Raw genomic sequence first — 25335 nt, 5'->3', positions numbered from 1 at the left:
AATCGCTTTCAAGTTTCATATTACAAAACATGTACTTCAGAGGACGTATAACGATTACAGCTAGAAATGTCAAACAAGAGTGATATTCTTGAACCAGACTCTAGAATATGTTTCTCTAACTCATGATTGGATGATAAGAATTTCGAAAATAAAATATAATATTCAGTTGATTATTTTTAATTCTTTAAAGTTTTACCTAACGAGACAATTGTTATATAATTTGCATAACATCAGTTAAGTTACTTAATAATATACCAAACCAAACTATTCAATGTGTCTACTAATGAGGTAAAATTCGTCAAATTTTCAAACGTAGACATTGTCATTTGTTAAAGTCATTTTCGAAAGGCATAGTTTGTTATCATAAGGTTATTCTCTAACTGGCGTTTTTTCTTTATTTTTCAAAGTGTTTACTGTGGACATAATTGCTAGACATATTAAGTGATGTAGCATATTTAAATATGTCACCGACAAGAAGTGATAAATAGACTTCTATTTTTGTAATGGCGAGTCAATTAATGTCTGTAAAATATCTAAATATGTCACCCACAAAAAATGAGAAACAGACCAATAACTCCTATTTTTGTAATGGCTAGTTAATTAATGTCTGTAAAATATTTAAATATGTCACCCACAAAAAGTGAGAAACAGACCAATAACTGCTATTTTTCTAATGGCTAGTCAGAAACAAAAATGACAATATAGCATATTCAACAGAGAGTAAGTTCGAATTATTGCTGAATACTCTGCTACGATGAAGTACAATAATGTCAACAAACTCTTAATGAAACCTATGTACATCTAAACCGTTATTTCTTTTATTACTAAACATATTTCCAAATAAAATACATGTGTTATAAGTTAAATACAAACAATATGTTTGCCGCCAATTCCATTAGAATAGAATTTATAATGAGAATATAAATAAAATAATAATTCTATGCTTTAATTAATCTTATTGTTTTAGCTCTAAATATTCCATTTAACTATATGTTATTTAAGTTCAAATATAATTATTTGTTGTTGTTTTTTTAACTAACACAGAACGACAGCCGTCAGTTTACTCAGAGCCCAGCAGGGCTAGGTGTTAAGTGCGTTTGACTGGTAAGCTAAAGAACGCGGGTTCTAATCCCTGTACCCCCCTAAAAAAAAAAACATGTTCGCCTTTTTATCCGTGGGGGGCGTTAGAATGTGATGATGAGTCTCACTATTCTTTGAAAAAGAGTAGCCCAAGAGTTGGCGGTTGGTGGTAATGACTATCTGCCTTCCCTCTATTCTTTCACTGCTAAATTAAGAACAGCTAGCGCAGATAGTCCTCTTGTAGCTTTTCTCGAATTTAAAAACAAACCAGTGTACTCAAAGCCCACTGTATGGTAGCTAGATATAAGAGTTTTTAAAATGCTTTACTGGTTGGGCATCTAAAATGCATACTAATTATATATTATTCAAAGTGAGTAGTTTCTAAATGTTGTACGTTTTAGGAACGAGATAACGACAAGTATTTTTTCAGTCATTTTATGTTCCATTGGGCCTCACTTAGTTTCGATAGGTGGTTATGTTCGTCCCCATAGCCACTGCTTACTTAGAATAGGAAACTATTGTAAAAATGCACTGACAAGGTTTCTCTGAAACACCGACTGGGAAGGTTGTACGTCTACTTCAACCAACAGACACAACAAATCATCTGGTAAACGCCATAAATTCCATACCCAGGATGTAAATGAGCAGATGATGTCCAGGCTATGGATCATCTTGTAAATTACATTAGCTCCATCTAATGTGTGGACCAGTTGGTAAACTTCATTAATTCCATCCAGGCTATGGATCAGTTGGTAAAGTTGTAACTTACATTAACTTCATCCAGGCTACTGATCAAATTATTAACGACATTAGCTCCATCAAACACTAATGTACAATATTCATTAGCTCTATCAAGGATACGGATCAACTGATAAACGCCTTGAGCTTCATGCAGAGTATAAAACAACGTTGTATAATTGGGTTGATGGTTTGGAGTGAATGTGTCTGCTGTTAAGGTGGACTGAAAACTTTTAATAACACAAAGTTACTTGCGTTCCTCGTCCCCAAATGTTGCTGTACACACCACTAAACAAGGTGGTGTGACGTGTCGGGGATGTTGATCACTTCTATATCGTAGCTATGAGAAATGCCGCTTTGAGGGGTTAAAAATTTCCTCTTTCGTTAACAGTTTAAGTATTTTATCTCAGTTAAATACGAATCAATAAATTAAAGATATTTAATTATTTTTCCGGTATACCTGTATAAATGTTTAATAGAAACTCCATGGAAATGTTCAATCAATTTTCTCTTTTAAAACTTACTACCAACATACATAAGTTATACTCATGACAAACTTCTAGTATGTAAACAAATTCCTGCCATTATATTTCTCAAATATATGAAATATTATGTTTACTAAAAAGCTTTATAAAGTTAAACAGAACGTTTCTTCCGTATAGCACTTCCGGTAAGTTATATAAAAATTGTTTTTAGTTAGCTTTAATTGGTATCTCAAAACTGTGTGGCTCCCAAATCCAATTACGTATTGTAAAAAGATTGTACTGTAACGACTCGTTTCAGCTACTGCTTCTGCTCACAAACCATTTTCTTCCAGTCAATCTAAGTCTATACCCTCAAATATACCAAGCAGTGGAATCTCACTTATTTTCAGTGAGAGGTATGGAAATATTTCATTGTGACTACATGGGTTCCAAAGAAAATAAAAGCATTGAATATCTAAATAAAAGGAGATAGACAAATAGGTTGCATATTAACTTCACTCATGTGATTAATGTTTCATATCAAAACACGTCTACCATTCAACCGTTTATCACATTATTAAAGTCACATGTTTGAAATGAGTTTTATAAGAAATTACGTTTATTTTGTTAACTTTTCATTTTAAAGCGTTACTCTCTTCTGCGTCGTTCGAGACACAATAACGACACATTGTTTATTATTTATTATATTTTCAAACTTCAAAACATTTTTGTGTTGTTCGTATCTTGTCTCATAGAGGCGTCCTTGCTTGAGATAGAAGGACATGATACATACATGATACCAGTCCCAAGCGAATACTTGGACCTATGAATTTATACTCTCGTAACAAGCAGTGATATAAAAGCCATGCTGTACCAGTTCGTGGAAGCCAAGTTTTCTCCTTTATTATTGATATTAGTGCTCTATTTCTGTTTCATTAGTATAACTATAGGTAACTTTAAGAAAAAAAAACAAGTAATGTTCGCTCCATGTATTCGTTATTGAGATTTATGACCAGATGTAGGGTTGTTTACGCGTTAGAGTGCTTTTAGTAAAGAACTGATATTACTCTAAATTATCTAACACTAGTTTCATCGTACAGTTTGTTTCCTAAAAGGATAGAACCTCCAATATATTTACAAATTTCTCAAGTTTCCAAAGAACCTTTAAGAACAGTTTCTTAGAACATATACCTATGCATGTGGATATATTGATAGATTTATGCCTCACGTCACTGCAATCCATGTCGTCTAATCTGTTGGACATTTATTAACAAATATATTTTTCTTCATTTTCAACTAGTGATCGAGAAATTTTCTTACGAGTATTTTAATCATGTTTACTGTAATACGAATATTACATATTGTATGTACGGTGAGTTAGGATAGGAAATCTAAGCCCCAAAAAACTTAAATATTTCGGTGTGATCAAGTATTTATTTTCGAAAGTTATTACAACTGGTATTATGTTTACGCTTCACATGTGTGTACATGTATATCAATGTCTTAAAAACGAAATTTGAATGCTTATGCTATAATTAACATTTAAGATACCTGGTGCTAATCAAACATAATCATTAACATGGAACTCGTTAAAAAGGGTATATTTGTTTCGGCTTAGCATATCTGATCATTCAACATACAGAGAAGTAGTTAAAATTGTGTTGAAAAATACTCGTTTCTACCTTGTCTAACCAAGTTTTAAATAAACATATGGCGTTATTAAACAAGTGACTGAGTAAGGTAGTTCTACAATAACAAAAGGAAAGAAGGGTTAATAAACAAGTACTGATCAAGTAACGACAATCGTTGTAAAAGTGTAGCTGAACACGGTTCGAGATAAAAGCAATCTCAAGGATTACACAAATACCTATGGGAACAGCATCGCTTATTAGCTTGTTTCTAGACGGTCTAGTAACCAGCTTCTTACTGACCATGTAAACACGCGACAGAGTTCAATAATGCAAAATAGCCGTGGGCTGAAGAGTTTCTACCAGTCCAAAGCCATCAGCCCTTAGCAGTTGTATATGTAGATAGATATACCAACCACATAGCGTACATTTTACAAGAACATTAATGCAAAAATGCACTTACAGAATATATGGTATATAAATTAAATGTAGGCCTAACACTGAACTGAAATCTTAAACTGTTGAACTGTCCTTCATATTATATTTACAATACAATTTCACTAAAAATCGATGGAAAAATATGTTTAAGTTACGTATTTATAATAACAATATCATTTTGATTAACACACACTTAAACATGTTCCTTGTTGTTACTGTAGGGCCAGTTCCCTCCCCCTTACCTTTATACCTTTACTTGTTTGAGATAACCTTTAATAAATTTGCATCATCTGGTTTATGACACATTGTATATGCTGGTCCTGGAACATCTAACATTAACTAGCCTGAGTTATATTGGAATGTTTTTGATGAAAGTGATTCGAATATGAGTGCTCAATTATTGCCGAACTATTTAGAGAGACTTTTATATTTCTGGTTATTTTGTGCTGGAGGTCTATTGGTGGTATCTGAGTGTTTTAGAAATTTAAAAACCAAGGGTGCTTTCTTCTTAACACCTTTTTGTACATTTCCTTTATAAATAACACCCTTTCACTGAATTATGAGTGATTTTCCGAGTAACTACAATGTTCACATACAAACTGGGTATGGTTAGTGTTTGTCGGTTTCGTATGTTGTGGGTTCTAGTGCTTAAATCTCGGTCCTTATTTGTTTTCTCTTGCAAGTGGTCTTGTTTTCATTTGGATTACTGTCTTTATTGTTTTGAATTAAGCACAAAGTTACACAATGGGCTATCTGTGCTCTGCCCATAAAGGGTATCGAATCCCGGTTTTTCGCGTTGTAACTCCGTGGACATACCTCTGTGCCACTAGGGGGCTATTTACATTATTTCTGATATAAAGACTATTCCAAAGCTTTTAGGAGTAAAATTCGCATTTTTATTTTAAAGTTATACATTTTGTAATTCCCTAACACATATCATGATTGTTTCGTTGTTTTGTTTTCTTTGTTGCTGGTGCTATGACTTTTGCGCATACATTTATTTCTGTTTTTGTATTATTCGTCCCTGTTATATTGTCTGAATGTTTGTTTATGTATACTTTAATACTGACATAATAGCTTGATTACATTCATTTATATAAATTATATATAAAAAAATGTACTTTTTAATCTTAAGTTAAATAAAACAGGGGAAAAATACACCAAGAGTGCGGTTTTGCTAAACAACTTCCCTAACTTTAAATAAACTAAAATAGTATTCATATCGGAACGAAATCACAAACATTTCTATATCTAGACTCTTAAAGGTTAGTCCCGGCATGGCCAAGCGTGTTAAGGCGTTCGACTTTTAATCCGAGGGTCGTGGGTTGGAATCCCGGTCGTACCAAACATGCCCGCCCTTTCAGCCGTGGGGACGTTATAATGTTACGGTCAATTCCACTATTCGTTGGTAAAAGAGTAGCCAAAGAGTTGGCGTTGGGTGGTGATGACTAGCTGCCTTCCCTCTAGTCTTACACTGCTAAATTCAAAAAACAACAAAACTCTTCAAAGTTATGACAATAATATAATTATTCCTGTTAACCAAACTAGTCGTGTTAACCAGTACTTGTTGGTCATCCTAGCTACATCACCAACTTTACGTCTAACTACAGTACGCTGATGACATAATGATGTGCTGATAGCATCTAACACACGTGTCTGTATCTACACGTTGCTCATCACAGATGCTAAACCTTCTACTTTCAGTGGTTTGACTGTCACCTTGAACCAGCAGAGATAACATCACTTTCAGTGGTTTGACTGTCACCTTGAACCAGCAGAGATAACATCACTTTCAGTGGTTTGACTGTCACCTTGAACCAGCAGAGATAACATCACTTTCAGTGGTTTGACTGTCACCTTGAACCAGCAGAGATAACATCACTTTCAGTAGTTTGACTGTCACATTGAACCAGCAGAGATAACATCACTTTCAGTAGTTGGACTGTCACCTTGAACCAGCAGAGATAACATCACTTTCAGTAGTTTGACTGTCACATTGAACCAGCAGAGATAACATCACTTTCAGTAGTTTGACTGTCACATTGAACCAGCAGAGATAACATCACTTTCAGTAGTTTGACTGTCACATTGAACCAGCAGAGATAACATCACTTTCAGTAGTTTGACTGTCACATTGAACCAGCAGAGATAACATCACTTTCAGTGGTTTGACTGTCACCTTGAACCAGCAGAGATAACATCACTTTCAGTGGTTTGACTGTCACCTTGAACCAGCAGAGATAACATCACTTTCAGTGGTTTGACTGTCACCTTGAACCAGCAGAGATAACATCACTTTCAGTGGTTTGACTGTCACCTTGAACCAGCAGAGATAACATCACTTTCAGTGGTTTGACTGTCACCTTGAACCAGCAGAGATAACATCACTTTCAGTGGTTTGACTGTCACCTTGAACCAGCAGAGATAACATCACTTTCAGTGGTTTGACTGTCACCTTGAACCAGCAGAGATAACATCACTTTCAGTGGTTTGACTGTCACTGTAACATCACTTTCAGAACCAGCAGAGATAACATCACTTTCAGTGGTTTGACTGTCACCTTGAACCAGCAGAGATAACATCACTTTCAGTGGTTTGACTGTCACCTTGAACCAGCAGAGATAACATCACTTTCAGTGGTTTGACTGTCACCTTGAACCAGCAGAGATAACATCACTTTCAGTGGTTTGACTGTCACCTTGAACCAGCAGAGATAACATCACTTTCAGTGGTTTGACTGTCACCTTGAACCAGCAGAGATAACATCACTTTCAGTGGTTTGACTGTCACCTTGAACCAGCAGAGATAACATCACTTTCAGTGTTTGACTGTCACCTGACCAGCAGAGATAACATCACTTTCAGTGGTTTGACTGTCACATTGAACCAGCAGAGATAACATCACTTTCAGTGGTTTGACTGTCACCTTGAACCAGCAGAGATAACATCACTTTCAGTGGTTTGACTGTCACATTGAACCAGCAGAGATAACATCACTTTCAGTGGTTTGACTGTCACCTTGAACCAGCAGAGATAACATCACTTTCAGTTTTGACTGTCACATTGAACCAGCAGAGATAACATCACTTTCAGTGGTTTGACTGTCACATTGAACCAGCAGAGATAACATCACTTTCAGTGGTTTGACTGTCACATTGAACCAGCAGAGATAACATCAAGTGGTTTGACACATTGAACCAGCTTCACTTTCAGTAGTTTGACTGTCACATTGAACCAGCAGAGATAACATCACTTTCAGTAGTTTGACTGTCACATTGAACCAGCAGAGATAACATCACTTTCAGTAGTTTGACTGTCACATTGAACCAGCAGAGATAACATCACTTTCAGTAGTTTGACTGTCACATTGAACCAGCAGAGATAACATCACTTTCAGTAGTTTGACTGTCACATTGAACCAGCAGAGATAACATCACTTTCAGTGGTTTGACTGTCACCTTGAACCAGCAGAGATAACATCACTTTCAGTGGTTTGACTGTCACCTTGAACCAGCAGAGATAACATCACTTTCAGTGGTTTGACTGTCACCTTGAACCAGCAGAGATAACATCACTTTCAGTGGTTTGACTGTCACCTTGAACCAGCAGAGATAACATCACTTTCAGTGGTTTGACTGTCACCTTGAACCAGCAGAGATAACATCACTTTCAGTGGTTTGACTGTCACCTTGAACCAGCATAAACATCACTTTCAGTGGTTTGACTGTCACCTTGAACCAGCAGAGATAACATCACTTTCAGTGGTTTGACTGTCACCTTGAACCAGCAGAGATAACATCACTTTCAGTGGTTTGACTGTCACCTTGAACCAGCAGAGATAACATCACTTTCAGTGGTTTGACTGTCACCTTGAACCAGCAGAGATAACATCACTTTCAGTGGTTTGACTGTCACCTTGAACCAGCAGAGATAACATCACTTTCAGTGGTTTGACTGTCACCTTGAACCAGCAGAGATAACATCACTTTCAGTGGTTTGACTGTCACCTTGAACCAGCAGAGATAACATCACTTTCAGTGGTTTGACTGTCACCTTGAACCAGCAGAGATAACATCACTTTCAGTGGTTTGACTGTCACCTTGAACCAGCAGAGATAACATCACTTTCAGTGGTTTGACTGTCACCTTGAACCAGCAGAGATAACATCACTTTCAGTAGTTTGACTGTCACCTTGAACCAGCAGAGATAACATCACTTTCAGTGGTTTGACTGTCACATTGAACCAGCAGAGATAACATCACTTTCAGTGGTTTGACTGTCACCTTGAACCAGCAGAGATAACATCACTTTCAGTGGTTTGACTGTCACATTGAACCAGCAGAGATAACATCACTTTCAGTGGTTTGACTGTCACATTGAACCAGCAGAGATAACATCACTTTCAGTAGTTTGACTGTCACATTGAACCAGCAGAGATAACATCACTTTCAGTGGTTTGACTGTCACCTTGAACCAGCAGAGATAACATCACTTTCAATGGTTTGACTGTCACCTTGAACCAGCAGAGATAACATCACTTTCAGTAGTTTGACTGTCACATTGAACCAGCAGAGATAACATCACTTTCAGTGGTTTGACTGTCACCTTGAACCAGCAGAGATAACATCACTTTCAGTGGTTTGACTGTCACATTGAACCAGCAGAGATAACATCACTTTCAGTGGTTTGACTGTCACATTGAACCAGCAGAGATAACATCACTTTCAGTGGTTTGACTGTCACATTGAACCAGCAGAGATAACATCACTTTCAGTGGTTTGACTGTCACCTTGAACCAGCAGAGATAACATCACTTTCAATGGTTTGACTGTCACCTTGAACCAGCAGAGATAACATCACTTTCAGTAGTTTGACTGTCACATTGAACCAGCAGAGATAACATCACTTTCAGTGGTTTGACTGTCACCTTGAACCAGCAGAGATAACATCACTTTCAGTGGTTTGACTGTCACCTTGAACCAGCAGAGATAACATCACTTTCAGTGGTTTGACTGTCACCTTTAAGACTTCTTGCTTTTTATCTAACACTTATTCTTCAAAGTCCATCTGGTACATATTATGAAATGTCAGAATGTCTAATACACTTTCTTTAGTTTAGTGGCTCATGGGTCTTTTAAACTACTTCAGGAGGTCCGTGGGCTGGTCCAAAATACAAGTGATATCAAAGCAGACCATTCTTCCCGTTTTTTTTTATTTTCTACACTTTTGAGGTAGCAAGCGAAAATGGGTGAAAGATCACGGTAGGTGGTCTGTAAGGCCTTTTGCCTCACTGGAAGTGGTCTGCATATAAAAAAGATTTGACGAACAGTTTTATAATTGCATATACAGAACTGCTGCTGGTCATAGTTAAGTTGATTTAATTCTCAGATGAGTTGATAACGGTCCAACCACCTGGAGCATGACTGAATATTTAGACGATCAGTTGGAAAGAGTTGTTCTGTGACCAGTAAGCTATTATCGAGTACATCAGACATCCTCTTCTTTCTTCCAGCCAGATAATCGTGGCATCAGAGTCTCCACATTTTTCAAAACTTGACACAAATTTATGAACAAAAGATTTTATTTTTTGTACTTCTTTGAGTAATTCTCGGCAAATAATTTACTGCTTTAACAAGGTGTCCTCGAATATTTGAGTTATGACATAGGCTATGAAATAATTAAAAAATGAAGGTAATTTATGAAATCCGTTTCGCGATATCAGGGAATCCCTGTGGAGACATAAATGTCACAGTTTACTCTGGCAGCACAGCCAGTTCCTGTACTAAGTTGCATCAGTTCCAACATCATCATTATACATCACACTACGATTCTGGCTAGAAGAAGTAGTAACTTGGACTAGTCATGGTGCTGAACTCTTCCTGCTGTCTCCTAGTTTGGCTGTACCTAACATTCTAAAATACCTCTCCATTTAACTAAACACATACCTTCCGGCCGTAAGGGCGTTATAAGTGACGGTCAATCCTACTATTGCTTGGTAAAAGAGTAGCCCAAGAGTTGGCGGTGGGTGGTAATGACCAGTTGTTTCCCTCTTACACTGCTAAATTAGGAACGGCTTGCGCAGATAGCCCTCGAGTAGCTTTGCGCGAAATTCAAAAACAAACAAACTCTCTAGTCTTAACGCTGCTGAAATGGGGACGGCTGGATATCCCTTGTGTAGTTTTTCGCGAAATTCAAAACAAACAAATTTTCAACGCCTAAAGTTTCAGTTTTCGGCGATAAAAAACGCGAGTCCAACTCTTATTTCTAATGTGATTTTCTAAAGTTTTTCACTCGTATGTTTTGTAATAACACTAACTTAAAATAACTTAATAGTTCGACCATTCTGGTAAGTAATTGAGATAATTATTAGTAATTGTACATATTTAAATTACTATTTTTTTCTACAACTTCTTCAGGTGGTCAGCTTTGGTATTATTCACACAAGATTGGTTTCTAATCAACCGAAACATTATGCAGAAACGAATTTATGAGAAGAAAAGCTATAATTCTGATAATAAAGACTGTCATACCTCACAACGATATTATTAGATTACACATTAACTGGAACTGTGAACAAATCTGTACATCATTTGATTTTGTCTGTTTAACGTGGAAATAAATCACCAGCTTATAACTGTTATTATATAAGTGTAAAAGTGGAATGGATTCAATAATAATATAATAAGAATGAAGCCTTTGAGTATCTCAGTGTTAGCACCTTTAATTGAACTGTGAATTTACTGGTTAATGATGGATTCACTTCAAGACGTTTCGTTATAACAGTAATTTCTTTGTTTTTGTTGCACATACCATAAAAATTGACTGCTTCTAGTTAACCATGTACCCCTCTGGGACAGTGGTAGGTCTTCGGACTTACAACGCTAAAATCAGGAGTTCGATTATCCTCGTGGACATAGCATATAGCCCGGTGTGGCTTTGCTTGTTTGTTTGTTTGTTTGTTTTCTTATAACAAAGCCACGTTGGGCTATCTGCTGAGTCCACCGAGGAGAATCGAAGCGGCTTTGCTAAAAGAAAAATACACATTCTTTCACCACACCAACTGAGAAGAAATTATAATGCTGGCTAGTATAATAGCTTTATGGGCTTACTTTCAGATGGAAGTCCTTCAATATAAGAATTTCCATTTGTACGTCATCATCGTATTAAACCTTCAGACGTTAGGCAATATTAACGTATACAAATATGGATATCGGCATGCATTATTACATACTGTGTAACAGTCTATCTTATGTATTTCATGTATCTAAAACTTTTTTACTTTCATCTACTAAATATGAATTCTTACTTCACAAAACAATATTCTTTCAAAAATTACTTCTACATCTTAGATACGGTTCTAAAGTCCTTCTGAGCCTAGGTGCTCCCTAATGTTTACTTTTCTTCCCTAGTGACGTCAAGCGTCTCACAAAGAAGCGCGTCACACAAAGACGGCAAATGTCAGAAGACGTGTGGTCCATACGAAGGGTATCGGATTATATAAGCACAATCTTCTTGCATGCGAAAATGAGCTAATAAGATAGGAAAGGCATACCATCAATATCGTTAGTTCATATACACATCCACACAAGACGGTCGGTCTTTCAAGCTCATTTATCAATCTATGGGCAGCCTGAAAAAACAACCAAAAACAACGGTGCTAATAGGTTTTTTAACAGAATACAACTCAACAGGCCGACATGCCCAAACTTCAACATAATAAAACAACTTCAAGATAATTCACGTGGTGCACTCAAAGGTCATCCATTAAGAGAAACCGGCAAGGGCCTTACATAGTCGCTTGTTAAAAGTAAGGCGTTATCTGATACTTTTGAAAAACATGAACGTTACAAAACGCTGTCCAGTTCAGATGGCCATACCAAAAATTCCCACAAGTAAACCTAAAGTAAAAACGTACAATTTAAACTCAGATATTATTACAAGATAGGGCCTGGCATGGCCTTGCACGTAAGGCGTGCGACTCGTAATCCGAGGGCCGTGGGTTCGCGCCCGCGTCGCGCCAAACATGCTCGCCCTCCCAGCCGTGAGAACGTATAATGTGACGGTCAATCCCACTATTCGTTGGTAAAAGAGTAGCCCAAGAGTTGGCGGTGGGTGGTGATGTCTAACTGCCTTCCCTCTTACACTGCTAAATTATGGACGGCTCGGTGCAGTGGGCTAACAATCTACTTAACCTACTTAACCTCAACCTACACTTAAATACTTGTTGAAGAATCCGCAAGCGATTGCGGCCCTATGTTCCTAGATGAAATCTAATGGTGATAACTAACTAACTAACTATTACAAGATATGTTATAAATCTGCAATTATTAAAAAAACAGAAAGCGTAGTCAGAGAAAAGCAAATTTCAGCAAACATTTCATGTGTATTTCTTCCTATCCAACTAAAACGAACAGGCCCGGCATAGCCAGATGGATTAAAGCATTCGACTCGTAATCTGAGGGTCGCGGTTTCGAATCCCCGTCGCACCAAACATGCTCGCCCTTTCAACCGTGGAAGCGTTATAAAGTGACGGTCAATCTCACTATTCGTTGGTGAAAGAGTAGCCCAAGAGTTGGCGGTGGTTGGCAATGACTAGCTACCTTTCCTCTAGTCTTACAATGCTAAATTAGGGACAACTGACGTAGATAATCATCATATAGTTTTGTGCGAAATTCAAAAACAAACAAACAGAAAATCAACAATAATAATAAAAAATTGTACCATGAAGAAGACTAAACAATTATTTCTTTATCGTAAAGCACAAAGGTGCACAACTAGTTAGATTTTCTTTAACCTCCACAGGTATTGAAACCTAATTTTTAACGTTATAAACCTTATCGCTTAGCCACCTGGAAGCACAAGCGTTTGCAACAGTTTTTTGTTTTTTGTCTTTAATCCTACATTCGTCTTTAGTATTTTTTATATACGTTTGCGTCTGTGTATTTATATAATACAAGTATAGTAACGGAAAAAAAATGGTCAGGCATAGCCAGGTGGTTAGGGGACTCGACTCGTAATCTGAGAGTCGTGGGTTCGAATCCCCATCACTCCAAACATGCTCGCTCTTTCAGCCGTGGGGCATCATAATGTGACGGTCAATCCCACTATTCGTTAATAATAGAGTAGACCAAGAGTCAGCGGTGGGTGATGATGACTAGCTGCCTTCCCTTTAGTCTTACGCTGCTGAATTAAGGACGACTAGCGCAGATATCTCTCGTGTAGTTTTGCGCGAAATTCAAAACAAACCAGTATTAACAAAGTTATATTATTCAACTGTTGTTCCAGCTTAGCTTTGAAAATATTATTTATGTATTTAACTGATTTCGATAAAATAGATTTGCATCGTACTCAGATACTATATGAATAATCTTATATCGCGCATAGAGTTTGTGTGAATTATCTTACGTTGCACATGGAGACTGTATAAAAAATCTTATACCGTACATACAAGATATATGAATAAATAACATTACACTACAGTTGAATACTGTATGAATAATCTTACATTGTATGTATATATTTATATATGTACTACATAGATAGTATATGAAAAATGTTACGTTCAAGAGAGAAACTGTATAAATTATACTGTATGAACTTACGACATATGTAAACTGTGTTATATTCTTAGAAATGATAATCTGGAACGTTACCTAATTAAACACTGCATGAAATAAAACCTCAATGTGCATAGAAACTATATGAAAAATGTCCACCGTACATAGGAAATGTATCAAAAATGTTACATCATAAATAGAAACTGTATCAATAATGTTACATTATGCATGGTGACTAGATATATTTACACGGTATATAAAACTGCACGTAGAAATTTTGTGAGATAAACACATAATGATAGCAATAGATTCATTTGACGGGAATTAAAGTGTAACCCTAAAACAACGGGAAGTTTGTAGGTAGCAACATCAACTGATGATGGCTGCTGTTTAAGGGTTAATGATAAATAAAGTTGACTGTATCTTAATTTATTTCATACGTTTATAGAATGTTTAATCTTAACAATACGACTGTATCTAATAATTTACCATCCAGTATAGATTGCTGTAAATAGAATACGTATATACTGAAACATTCAAGAACTATAAGTTCGTTATTGCTGGCTTCGTTCTGTTTGTTATTCATCATTAAATCCATAATGTACATGGTAGGTGCATTAAGACTGTAAGCATATTTTTGCATCCACCTAGCGACTATATGAATAAACTTTCCTTCTTGTTATGGTTTATTTAGTTAACTCTAGATTCATGCTAAAACATTCTACATCATGTTAAGTTTGGAGTTTTATGTACAAAACCAGACTATATCTGTGGTTAATTGAATGAAAAATTTGGGCAATACGAATTACTGGCAGTGTGAAGTTGGAATTTTTGTTTTAACATCACCTTATGCACACGTGGGCTAAACAACAACTTCAGAGACCACTGAGGCTCAAAAATAACCTTCCTTACTATTGAACTATCAACCAGAGGGAGACAAGACAGCAAGTAGCACTCGCTGTCACAAACCACCAAATAATAAAACTGACTGTTACTTTCATAAAGCGTCCACAGCTGAAAATATTGTCAACAAAATTATTTACATGTGTGTGCGTGAAAGTAGGTGTTTTTTTTTATAATTTTATTGAAAGGTAAGCCATCTTAGGAGTACAAAACATTGCTTTAAACCGCTAAGCGAGTCTGCTCTAACAGCAAGATTTATAAATTTTCTACATTTTTTTTCATATACATATACAACATAAACTTTGTTGAAACGAATGAGCAAAGTACTTTATAATAAGCAGAATGCTCGTATTGTATGTTAACAAATAGTTCACTTATAATTTTAAAAGAATCAGAAAGAAATATTAAAAGATTTGTTAGTAGTTTCTCAACAATATTTCCATTATATATGTCCCCCGATAGAAAAGCAGTAAGTTTATAAGTTCGCAACGCTACAATCCGGAGTTCGATTTCCAACAGTAGATACAGTAGGTAGCCCAGTGTGGCTTTGCCCTAAAACAAACAAAAGAAATCCATTATATAAATGTTCATATAATTAGTTCTTAATACACGTATTTTCCTGATATTGGTAAACTTCGCTTGTCTCGTTGACAAGGATATCGTATTATCGTGTATTATTATTCGGGCTCAAGAGCTTCTTAAAACGTAGGTGGAGTTATGGAAATATAAATATATATTTACTAGCTAGAGTATCCCCTCCCTTAAATGGAAGTTATGTAAATTCGTGATTAATGAAGGTTATCTTAGAGCATGAAAAATTACTTCCCTTATATGTAAAAGTAAAAAAAAAAACTCACAACGCCCATAAATATTGCAAAACATAAAATATGAAACCACAAGTTAGCAAATATCTTCACATGGGCTCAACAAACCTTCTTACCAAGTTTCATGAAAGTCCGTCCACAGGAGGTGAGGTAGTGGTAAAAAAAGGCAAAAGCAAACACCCATAGAAACTGCAAAGGTCACACTAAACATGCTCGCCCTTTCAGCCGTGGGGGCTTTATAATGTGACACTTAATCTCACAATTCGTTAGTGAAAGAGTAGCCCAAGAGTTGGCAGTGGCCTTTCCTCCATTCTTACACTGCGAAATTCAAACCAAACTACGAAACTGAAAATTTATAACAAACCTCCACGCCAACTTTGTTGAAGACCCACTGACACCCTGCGAAGTAGTTACTTGGACATACAATAGACAGTACTATCACATTTATATAGATTCATGTTTAAACTTTGAACATTAATCTACAATGTTGTTTTCCAGTTAATGTTCTATACTTAAATGAAACTACTACCAAAGTAACTTTCTTACAGCATGTGTATTCAAGAAAACATCAATTTAATAAACATACCAGAAAAATAAATAAAAAAAAACGATATAGAGGTTTAATGCTGTATCGTGATATTAAATTTGTGGTATGTTATGCAGATTATTTTGTGTAATTTATTATTTAAAAAAATAAAAGTTTATAAATTTTGACTGAAGTCTACCATGTTAAAACGAAATATTTCAAATGTACACTGAAATGTGTGCCTTTAAACAAAGAACAATGTTCAGTATTAAATATCATATTTTACACAAGTATCTTGAAGTAGAAAGTGTTTCAAACATTGCATTCTCATTTGTTAACTTATCAATGTGTATTATTCTTGATTAAAATACGGGAGATCCCTCAAAACAAATTTGTTTGTTTTGAATTTCGCGCAAAGCCACTCGAGAGCTATCTGCACTTGCCATCCCTAATTTAGCAGTGTAAGACTAGAGGGAAGGAATCTAGTCATCACCACTCACCTCCAACTCTTGAGCTACTCTTTACCAACGAATAGTTGGATTGACCGTCACATTATAACGCCCCCACGGCTGAAAAGGCGAACATGTTTGGTGCGACCAAGATTCGAATCTACGACCCTTGGAGTCGAGTGCCTTAACCAGCTGGCCATGCCGGGTCTCCTCAAAACAAATCAGTCATGGTAGATATGCATGTTTTTTGTGTGTGAGACATTAAAACACTGGACTATTTTTACACAATAATCGACTAGTTGATAATGCTTCAAAACAAAAAGTAACCTAACAGCTACATGTTGTTTTAACTTCATCATTATACTTGGATAGTTGTTAATAGAAGCTGGATATTTCACTACGAATTTTAGCCGTTGATTTTCAAGCTCATTATGAGAAGACTTCACAGGCAATTTGTTTTTCAATCAGCGAAGCCTGTTCTTCCTCCAGTTAATCAGTTGCTCGTTTTCCCAATAAGTGTAATTATTATTCCACTAACTGATACATTGTTGCTTTTTCCAATCAGTTAAATCTACACTGTAGTTGATAAGTTTTCCCTTTCTTTAGTCAGATAAATATTATTCCTTTATATACATTGCTCCTTTCTCCAGACAGTTAAGCCTAGTTTATAAGCAGTTCATAAGATGGCTCTTTCTCCAGTCAGTTAAGCCTAGTTTTCGTTTTATTGATAACTTGTTAACAAAAAATATATAACACGATATATTTGTGAACTTTGCAAAACCTGGTTTTAGTTTAACCGCTGCATTGAGTTTTGTAAATAATTTATTTTATAATCTAAAAGGTGAACAGCCATAACAACTTATTTTCCCAATAAAGTAAACTATACCTAAAATTAAGTTTAACTTGGCTTTTTCAAAAGATATTTGGTCCGGCATAGCCAGATGGTTCGGGCGCTCGACCCCTAATCCGAGGTTCGTGGGATCGAATCCTCATCACACCAAACATGGTCGCCACTTCTGCCGTGGAACCATTATAATGTGACGGTCAATCCCATGATTCATTGGTAATAGAGTACCCCAAGAGTTGGCGGTGGGTAATGACGACTAGTTGCCTTCCCTCTAGTCTTACACTGTTAAGTTAGGGACAGCGAGCGCAGATAACCCTCGTGAAGCTTTGCGTGATATTTCAAAACAAACAAACAGAACATAGTACGAATACAAAATACTTTAAAATTACAAAATATTATCAAAAGTTTCAGTTCTACAGTTGACTTTGAAGCCAGAATTATATAGACACTGCTTGACAAAAAAAAATCGAACCTCTTAACACATAATGTCGAGTATCTAGAAGTTGATGTTCTGAATTTCACTTAACTGGATAACTTATACCCCACTGTCTACGTTATTAGAAAACGCCAACAGTTTCTCATTAGTTGATCAATAAAAGCCACTGCGGCATAATTCTGAGAAAAGCCCCTATTACCAACATTGAAGACAAGACAACCTTTCTTGTTGCTTTTAGACTGTAGCCTGGCCAACAAGTAGAACTGTGGGAAATAAAAATAAGCAGACAGTATGAGAAAAAATCCAACACTACTTGTTAAGTCACTTAACGCAGATATGTTGCCCTTTACCATTTACCAATTTAGACAATGAATGCGTGTATTATGGTCAGTCATAAAACATTAAAGATTTACGTAGGCTAAAAGCACGAAACTTGAACAAATGTAGGAGTTTTTTGTTTTTTTTTTGGTGATGTGATCTGTGGTTTCGGATTAGTTCAACACTGAAACCACTGATCAAAACTTCAAAGAATATACGGTTTGATATACAATTTATTGTGGTGGGAGTTATATGCATACACTGTGTGGATATATAGAAACTCAAATTTGTCTTTAGTTTACTCTAGGTTATTCTCTGGATATTCCTTTCCGCATTTGGCTTAATAGAAGATATCAGTGTAATATGAAACAGCTAAGTGCACATCACATAACAAAACCTATGTTATAGCACATTGATTAACTATTCCGTGTCGTAGTATTGTCGGCTATTACGAGTTTTGGTACAGGGAATAAAATATTACGTAATTCAGATCCGACATTTTCAAAGACTGAAATATGTCCAAAAATTATGGAGAAATTTATAAAATTAACCCTGGTAAACACAACCACGTGCTTGTAATTAGTTTTACACACCTCTAGGTAAACATGCGTCGGTGAAATTGTCTTCTAATTTTCTTTATTTCGAACGTTTTTCAGGCATAGAGACATTGTAATGTGACATTGAATTCAATATTTTGTTGGTAAGAAAATAGCCTAAGAGTTAGCAGTGGATGGTGTTGACTAGTTGTCTTTCCTCTAGTCAGTGATTAACAAATTTGGTTCAGCTAGCGCAGATGGCCCTCAAGTGGTTTCATTCGAAATTCAACAAACATAAATGCTTGAAAAATATCAGGAAATTCTGGTTTTTCCATATAAAATAAATTTTCAGTTATAAAGGCACATCATTCGTTTAATATTCGCTTTGGACATAGTAAAGTATTATAGAAATATTAAAACAGTCTTAAAACAAACGAACGAAGAATATTCTTCATTCAGCTGGTGTTCGAATTTTCTATTTTTAGAACAGTCGTGGGTTGACTATCGCACATCATCGCTGAAAACATATTAAAGCAGAGCTTTTTTATAAATAGAACGAGACTTCTCAAATATGTAAGTTCCACTTATAATATTAGCGAGAACGAATACATAATGTAACATTTCCTGAATGTTTTAAAATATTTTAAATAAAAGTCGTCTACTTTTTGTGCGTCGTAAAGCGTATGCAGACTTATGAACATACACACAACGGCTAAATATAACAGTAACGTTGTTTACTTGGTTCAGTGAAGAATAATCAGTATTTTACTATTCTGTAGCGTGAATAATTTATCAGTGAGCGACATCATATAACAAGAGTACGAATTAATCTAAGCCTTTGTTCTCTTTCTCTGTATTTTTTCTTCACTAATATGTAAGTTTTAACTAGTAACTAGTTTTATTGTGGTTAAAATATACATATATATACTGTTAGACATGAGTACATAAATATACGAATAACGTATTTTACTGAGTATTAGTGCATTACTATTGCTAGTTGTTCATATTTTTTAAAGTACACCGGAAGAATTTTTTTTGTTAATAAAAAGTGTCGATATGTGACTATATTTCTATATGTCCCGCAGTAAACTATTTCTAGTGTAATGTACAATATCTGTGTTTAAGACATATGTGTAGTTTTGTTCTTTTAAGATATTTGTTATTTCTTAAGGTCCAAACGTTGGGGTAATATATAATTGAATATACCATAGTTGTTTCGTTACTAAAACAAGAACAGTGAATGAATCTAGTATTGTTGAAGGAAGAAAGAACGTCACTGACAGGTTTTACACGTGCAACTAAAGCGCTAGAGAAAACCACGACATGTATTGATCCGGTCTATTTTATTTGTCTCATTTCTTTGTTGCAAACAATAATGGATGAGCAGTGTAATGTTAGTATGCCGTTATTCAATCTGTTCTATTATCAATATACAGGGTACTGTGTTTTGACCTGCAAATACGTATTTGTATTTATGAAAAGTCTACTGAAGACATCTACCAAAATTAGTCATTTTAAATTACTAATCAAAGGGAAAGCAAAAATACAGTAGTATTCTACCACCCACCAACCGTGCTGAAGGGTTCACGTTGGCACTGACGCTGAAAGTGCAGATAATTTTTGTTTGTTTTGGAATTTCGCGCTAAGCTACACGAGGGTTATCTGCGCTAGCCGTTCCTAATTTAGCAGTATAGGACTAAAGGATAGGCAGCCAGTCATCATCACCCACCGCCAACTCTTGGGCTACTCTCTTACCAACCGTGGGATTGACCGTTACATGATAACAGCTGAAAGGGCGAGCATGTTTGGTGCGACGAGAATTTGAACCCGCGAACCTCAGATTACGAATCGAAAGTCTTAACCCACCTGACCATGCCGGGCCAAATGCAGATAATATCTTTTATTGTGATAGGGTTCAATCCCGGCTCACTAGTTCGAAATTTATTGTTCTATCATGGAACCAACCGCCTCGCTTTGTGGATAATAATAGTAGGTACTCGGTATCAAAAAACACTATGAAAGAAACTAATTCTGTCTCCCCTGTGGAAACAATCATGCAAAAATTAACAAACCTATTTGAAAAAAAAAAAAACACTTGCCTTATAAATTGATGATTAATATATATATATAGTGTTTGAATCTTTCTTGTTTTATATTAACATATAACATATTATAAATCAAAGTACCACCATGTTGTCCTTTAGTACCACATGTTCATGTACATACCATGAATACAATTTTAAATGAAACATACGTTGCTTAAGATTAGTGATATATATACATTTATTTTATTGATAAACATATAGAGACATCTAATTCTTATACCTTCAGATATATCACTTCTATTAAATTCAACAACTGGTCAGTTAGAACTGAGTTTAAGTACTAAATTAATAGGAATGATTACGTGTACATTTTGTCATAACTAGTCATCATGACAGTACTTGTATATTAAGTCCATTACTATTAAACCACTCTCCCAGTAAGTCGGCAGTATGTTTGTGGGCTGTCAGCGTTAAAATTTAAAGTTCGAGTATTCGTTATATACCGAGAGCAGATAGTTTTGCGCTAAAATAAACAAACCAATAAGTCATTACCATAATTACGGCTCTCTTTCCAGTAGATCAACGATACGTTTGAAGGCTTAAAGCGCTAAAAATCAGGATTCGATACTCGAGATAAGCACAGTACGGATAACCCACTGAATATCTTTGTACTAAATAAAAAGCAAAACACTATAACTATATACTATGATCAAGTATCGATCATTGTCCCTAGATAATATTATCTTAATAAAAGAGTCAGCCTCCGAAAAAAACGAAGAAAATATACATGTATACTGAACTTATAATAAAGGTTTTTCAATAATACACAACTAGCTTTAGAATCTTAAGCGTTTATAAACCTTATCTCATCCATAGAGTTTGTTTTTCGCGTATGTGATCACACTGGATAATCGAACTTTTGTTGTTGTTGTTGTTTACTGTAGACTGAACATTTTTCTTTAAATGATGGTTGTTTTGATGCTATTATAAATTTTAAGTTGAAAATGTAAGAACTAATTCATTGATTTACAAAAACTGACGAACCTTATTCAAATTCCAGCAACCAAACATATAAACTCGCTTGAGTATTTTTAATATCTTGTTTTTAGCCTTTAATAACTCGTACGTTCAACCACTTCCTGTGCCTGTTTCCTGTTCTGATGGTCTTGGATGAGCTTTCAGTTGTGACAGAATACGTAATAATGAACACCTTCAGCTACGGCGATGGTCGACTTATTATTGGATCGATCTTTAAACCATCTGAGTTTGCGCGAGTTACTCAGATATCGTTTAGCGTCCCACGATATTAGTACCACATCTTCGTACAAGGATGCTCCTGAGTGGGCGGCCTGTCTTTTCTGTCTCACGAGGTCGTTTCTAAGCATTACAGTTGTCCTTCTTTACACGAATGGTTTTAATTTTCAGTCCAACTGACCACTTTCTGAACAATAAAGTATATTTACTTGTGAGAGGTGGACCAAACATATTAGAAACTGACGCGAACAGTTCCCGTAAAAAAAAATAAACTAGTGAAATTAAAAGTATTATGTCTGAAATAGCATGATGTTACGTCATTAGACGTCATACATCGTCGGTTTTCTTTTAATAAATATTAAGGAATTTATTTGTAAGTTAAAAAAAAAACAATTTGGTCAGTGACAAAGACTCAACGAATGACACCATAATGACCAACTGGACATTCTTGGAGAATTCTGCCGCTTCTAGAAACACCTCCGATGACTCGCTTGAAGATATTCCTCAAGAGAACGTTTTCATCTTACCTTGGTGGCAGCAGATGCTTTGGAGTTTAGTGTTCGGAGGCATGGTTCTGGTAGCCACAGGTGGTAATCTCATTGTTATCTGGATTGTTCTGGCCCACAAGCAAATGAGAACCGTCACAAATTACTTCTTAGTAAACCTGAGTCTAGCAGATACCATGGTGTCCACGTTGAATGTCATATTTAATTTTACCTATATGTTGAACACTGATTGGCCTTTCGGTAGGGCCTACTGTAAGGTATCCAATTTTATAGCCATAGTCTCTGTATCCGCCAGCGTCTTCACGTTGATGGCCATATCAATTGACAGGTAGGTTCCTATTCAAAATTTAAGACTAAAAAGAGACAAACAAAATGAATTTCCACATTGTCTGCCAAGTTTTGTTATATAATTTATTTCGAACCAGGACATTGTTCAAAACTTTATAATGATTGATGTAAACAAACCTACCAAAACCAATCGGGTTTCGAAAAACTTAAAGTTTATAGCATATTTGCTGCAACTTGGCATCATTCTTAGGATTTTTAATTTGTCATTAAAAACTTTTAATGCTCAAACGTACACATTGACTACAAAGCACTTTCACACCAAACAGTATGTTAAATACGCTTCACTTTGATATTATTCCACTTTCTTTCTCTTTAGCAAACTTGTGTTTAGGGTTAGTAACGAGGAGTGAAACTATCCGAACCCATTAACACACATCGTTCAATGTGTAGATTGAACTGAACCTCCCTTAAACTTAGAAATTAAACATTTTTCTTCGGAACACTAAGTTCATTTATTAACCGCTAATGCTAATTTCTAATTTTTTTAAAGGTGGTATTTAGCATTCTAGAAAACTTGGTTCGTTGAACTTTATTGCACTTTTTAAATTAATAAGTTCCTTAAATAAGTATAGAATTTCACATTTTACAGAAGAAAATATAAAGTATTATTTTTGAAGTTAGCTCAAACAGTTGTACTTGGTGCAACCATAACCCTTCAACAGTTTTATAACTACTATTCTCTTTACAATCGGATCCGGCATGGTCAGGTGGTTAAGGGTTCGAATCCCCGTCGCACCAAACATGCTTGCCCTTTTAGCCGTGTGAAACGCTATAGTGTGACAGTCAATCCTTCTACTCGTTGGTAAAAGAGTAGCTTGCGTGTAACTTTGCGCGAAATTCAAACCACACTTTAAAATCGAAACTCGTAACTTGATAAATATTTCTCTACATTCAAAACAACTAGTAAATGTCATGTTCTTTTTACATACTTGAAAAAAATAACAAGACATCAATTTCAGTCCTAAAAACATTTCTAGGATTTATAAAGTTACAGGTAAAAAACCATTAAATACACGTATTAAAGCTATTTTCTGTCGCCTCTGACTTTGAGATACTTGCCAAATGAAAGACAGCAAGTCATTTAGCAGTACTCCAACATCCATGATAAAAGACTACGCGTTGAGATATCTCGGCTATGCCCACCACGGGTATCTAAACCAGTTTCTAACGTTATAAGCTTTCAGACGTAACGCTGAGCCACTGAGAACAAAATAAATGACAGTTGTAACAAAGAAACTATTAAAACATTCAAGGAAAGTAAATGATTGGATAAATGTAGCACAACAATGTATTAAAACAAGCATGACTTAGTACATTCTTGTATTATTTGTTTTTTCGCAAAGCTACACGAGAACGATCTGCGCTAGCCGTCCCTAATTTAGACGAGTGTAAGACGAGTAGGAAAGCAACTAGTCATTATCACCCACCGTCAATTCTTGGGTTACTCTTTTACCAACAAATAATGGAATTGACCATCACATTATAACGCCCACATGAGTTAAATGGCGAGCATATTTGCTGTGATGGAAATTCGAACCCGCGACCCTCAGATTACGAGACGGCGCCTTAAGCACCTGGCCATGGCGGGTCAAGTACAGTAGCAAATGTTAGATTGTGCGCTTGTAACGCGAGCACCTATCGACCACGGCCAGCAGAGCCTTACTTTATCTTACAGATTTTATGAGATGTCCCGAAAATTGTATAATTTCGAAGTCTAAGTTCAAGGGAAATCCAGTTTAATCAACATTTGATCAACGTGTGTTACTGGATTATATTAGTTTCGGAGAATTCCATCCCTCATCAGTAACCCTGAACACAAGTTGCACGGCTATATAATATAAAAAAACTAAATAAGGGCCAATGCCACGTTTTCTTCATTTTACCTATCCAATGTATAGGCTTTATTCATAGTGAATACAAAGCACGTTCACACCACTAGCATGTTTGATTGGAATAGTTACACAAACACTGCAGAATGTAATCATGTATAATGGTAATGCATATACTATTAAGACAAAGTGTACAATACTGCTACACTGTAATAAAATATTGTGAGAAATGTGACAAAATATACTGTTTTTTAGTTGAAAAAAATAAAACAAAACATTTTATTCTAACCAACATTTCGTCTTCGCGGCTTCATCAGAGTTAATATATATCAATTTTTAATATTATAATATTCGTTAAACTATAAAACTGCTTGTATTGTTCCATTTTTAGAGTCTGTCGTAACGTGCATCTAACGATGTATGACTGTTATTACTGTTTCGTTATTGCTCTAATATTATAGAACAGTTATAATAACCCACATGGTTACCTCTCTACCAATTTTTATGAATATCCATCTACATATTGCGAAGTACTTACAAACAAAGGACATATATAAATGTATATAGATAGTAATACCGTATATATAAAAATAAAGAGAACGACAATATG

The 25335-nt window shown here is 35.6% G+C and overlaps 2 protein-coding genes across 3 annotated transcripts in view; one reads left to right on the top strand and one right to left on the bottom strand.

Annotated features, from left to right (window-relative positions):
• Positions 1-25335, bottom strand: part of LOC143234027 (acyl-CoA desaturase-like) — a 103768-nt gene that overhangs the window by 70469 nt on the left and 7964 nt on the right. The window lies entirely within an intron of this gene.
• The window catches only part of LOC143234026 (tachykinin-like peptides receptor 99D), a 57661-nt gene continuing 54025 nt past the window's right edge, over positions 21700-25335 (top strand). Inside the window, exon 1 of the mRNA XM_076471039.1 lies at positions 21700-22876. Coding sequence (XP_076327154.1) covers positions 22473-22876 — 404 coding nt within the window. The 5' untranslated portion in view covers positions 21700-22472. The remainder of the gene's footprint in view (positions 22877-25335) is intronic.

Source organism: Tachypleus tridentatus, chromosome 12 (assembly GCF_004210375.1).
Source record: "Tachypleus tridentatus isolate NWPU-2018 chromosome 12, ASM421037v1, whole genome shotgun sequence".
NCBI classification, from domain to species: domain Eukaryota; kingdom Metazoa; phylum Arthropoda; class Merostomata; order Xiphosura; family Limulidae; genus Tachypleus; species Tachypleus tridentatus.
The sequence above is the reverse complement of the archived record's forward strand: the minus strand, read 5'-3'. Positions and strand labels throughout refer to the sequence as shown.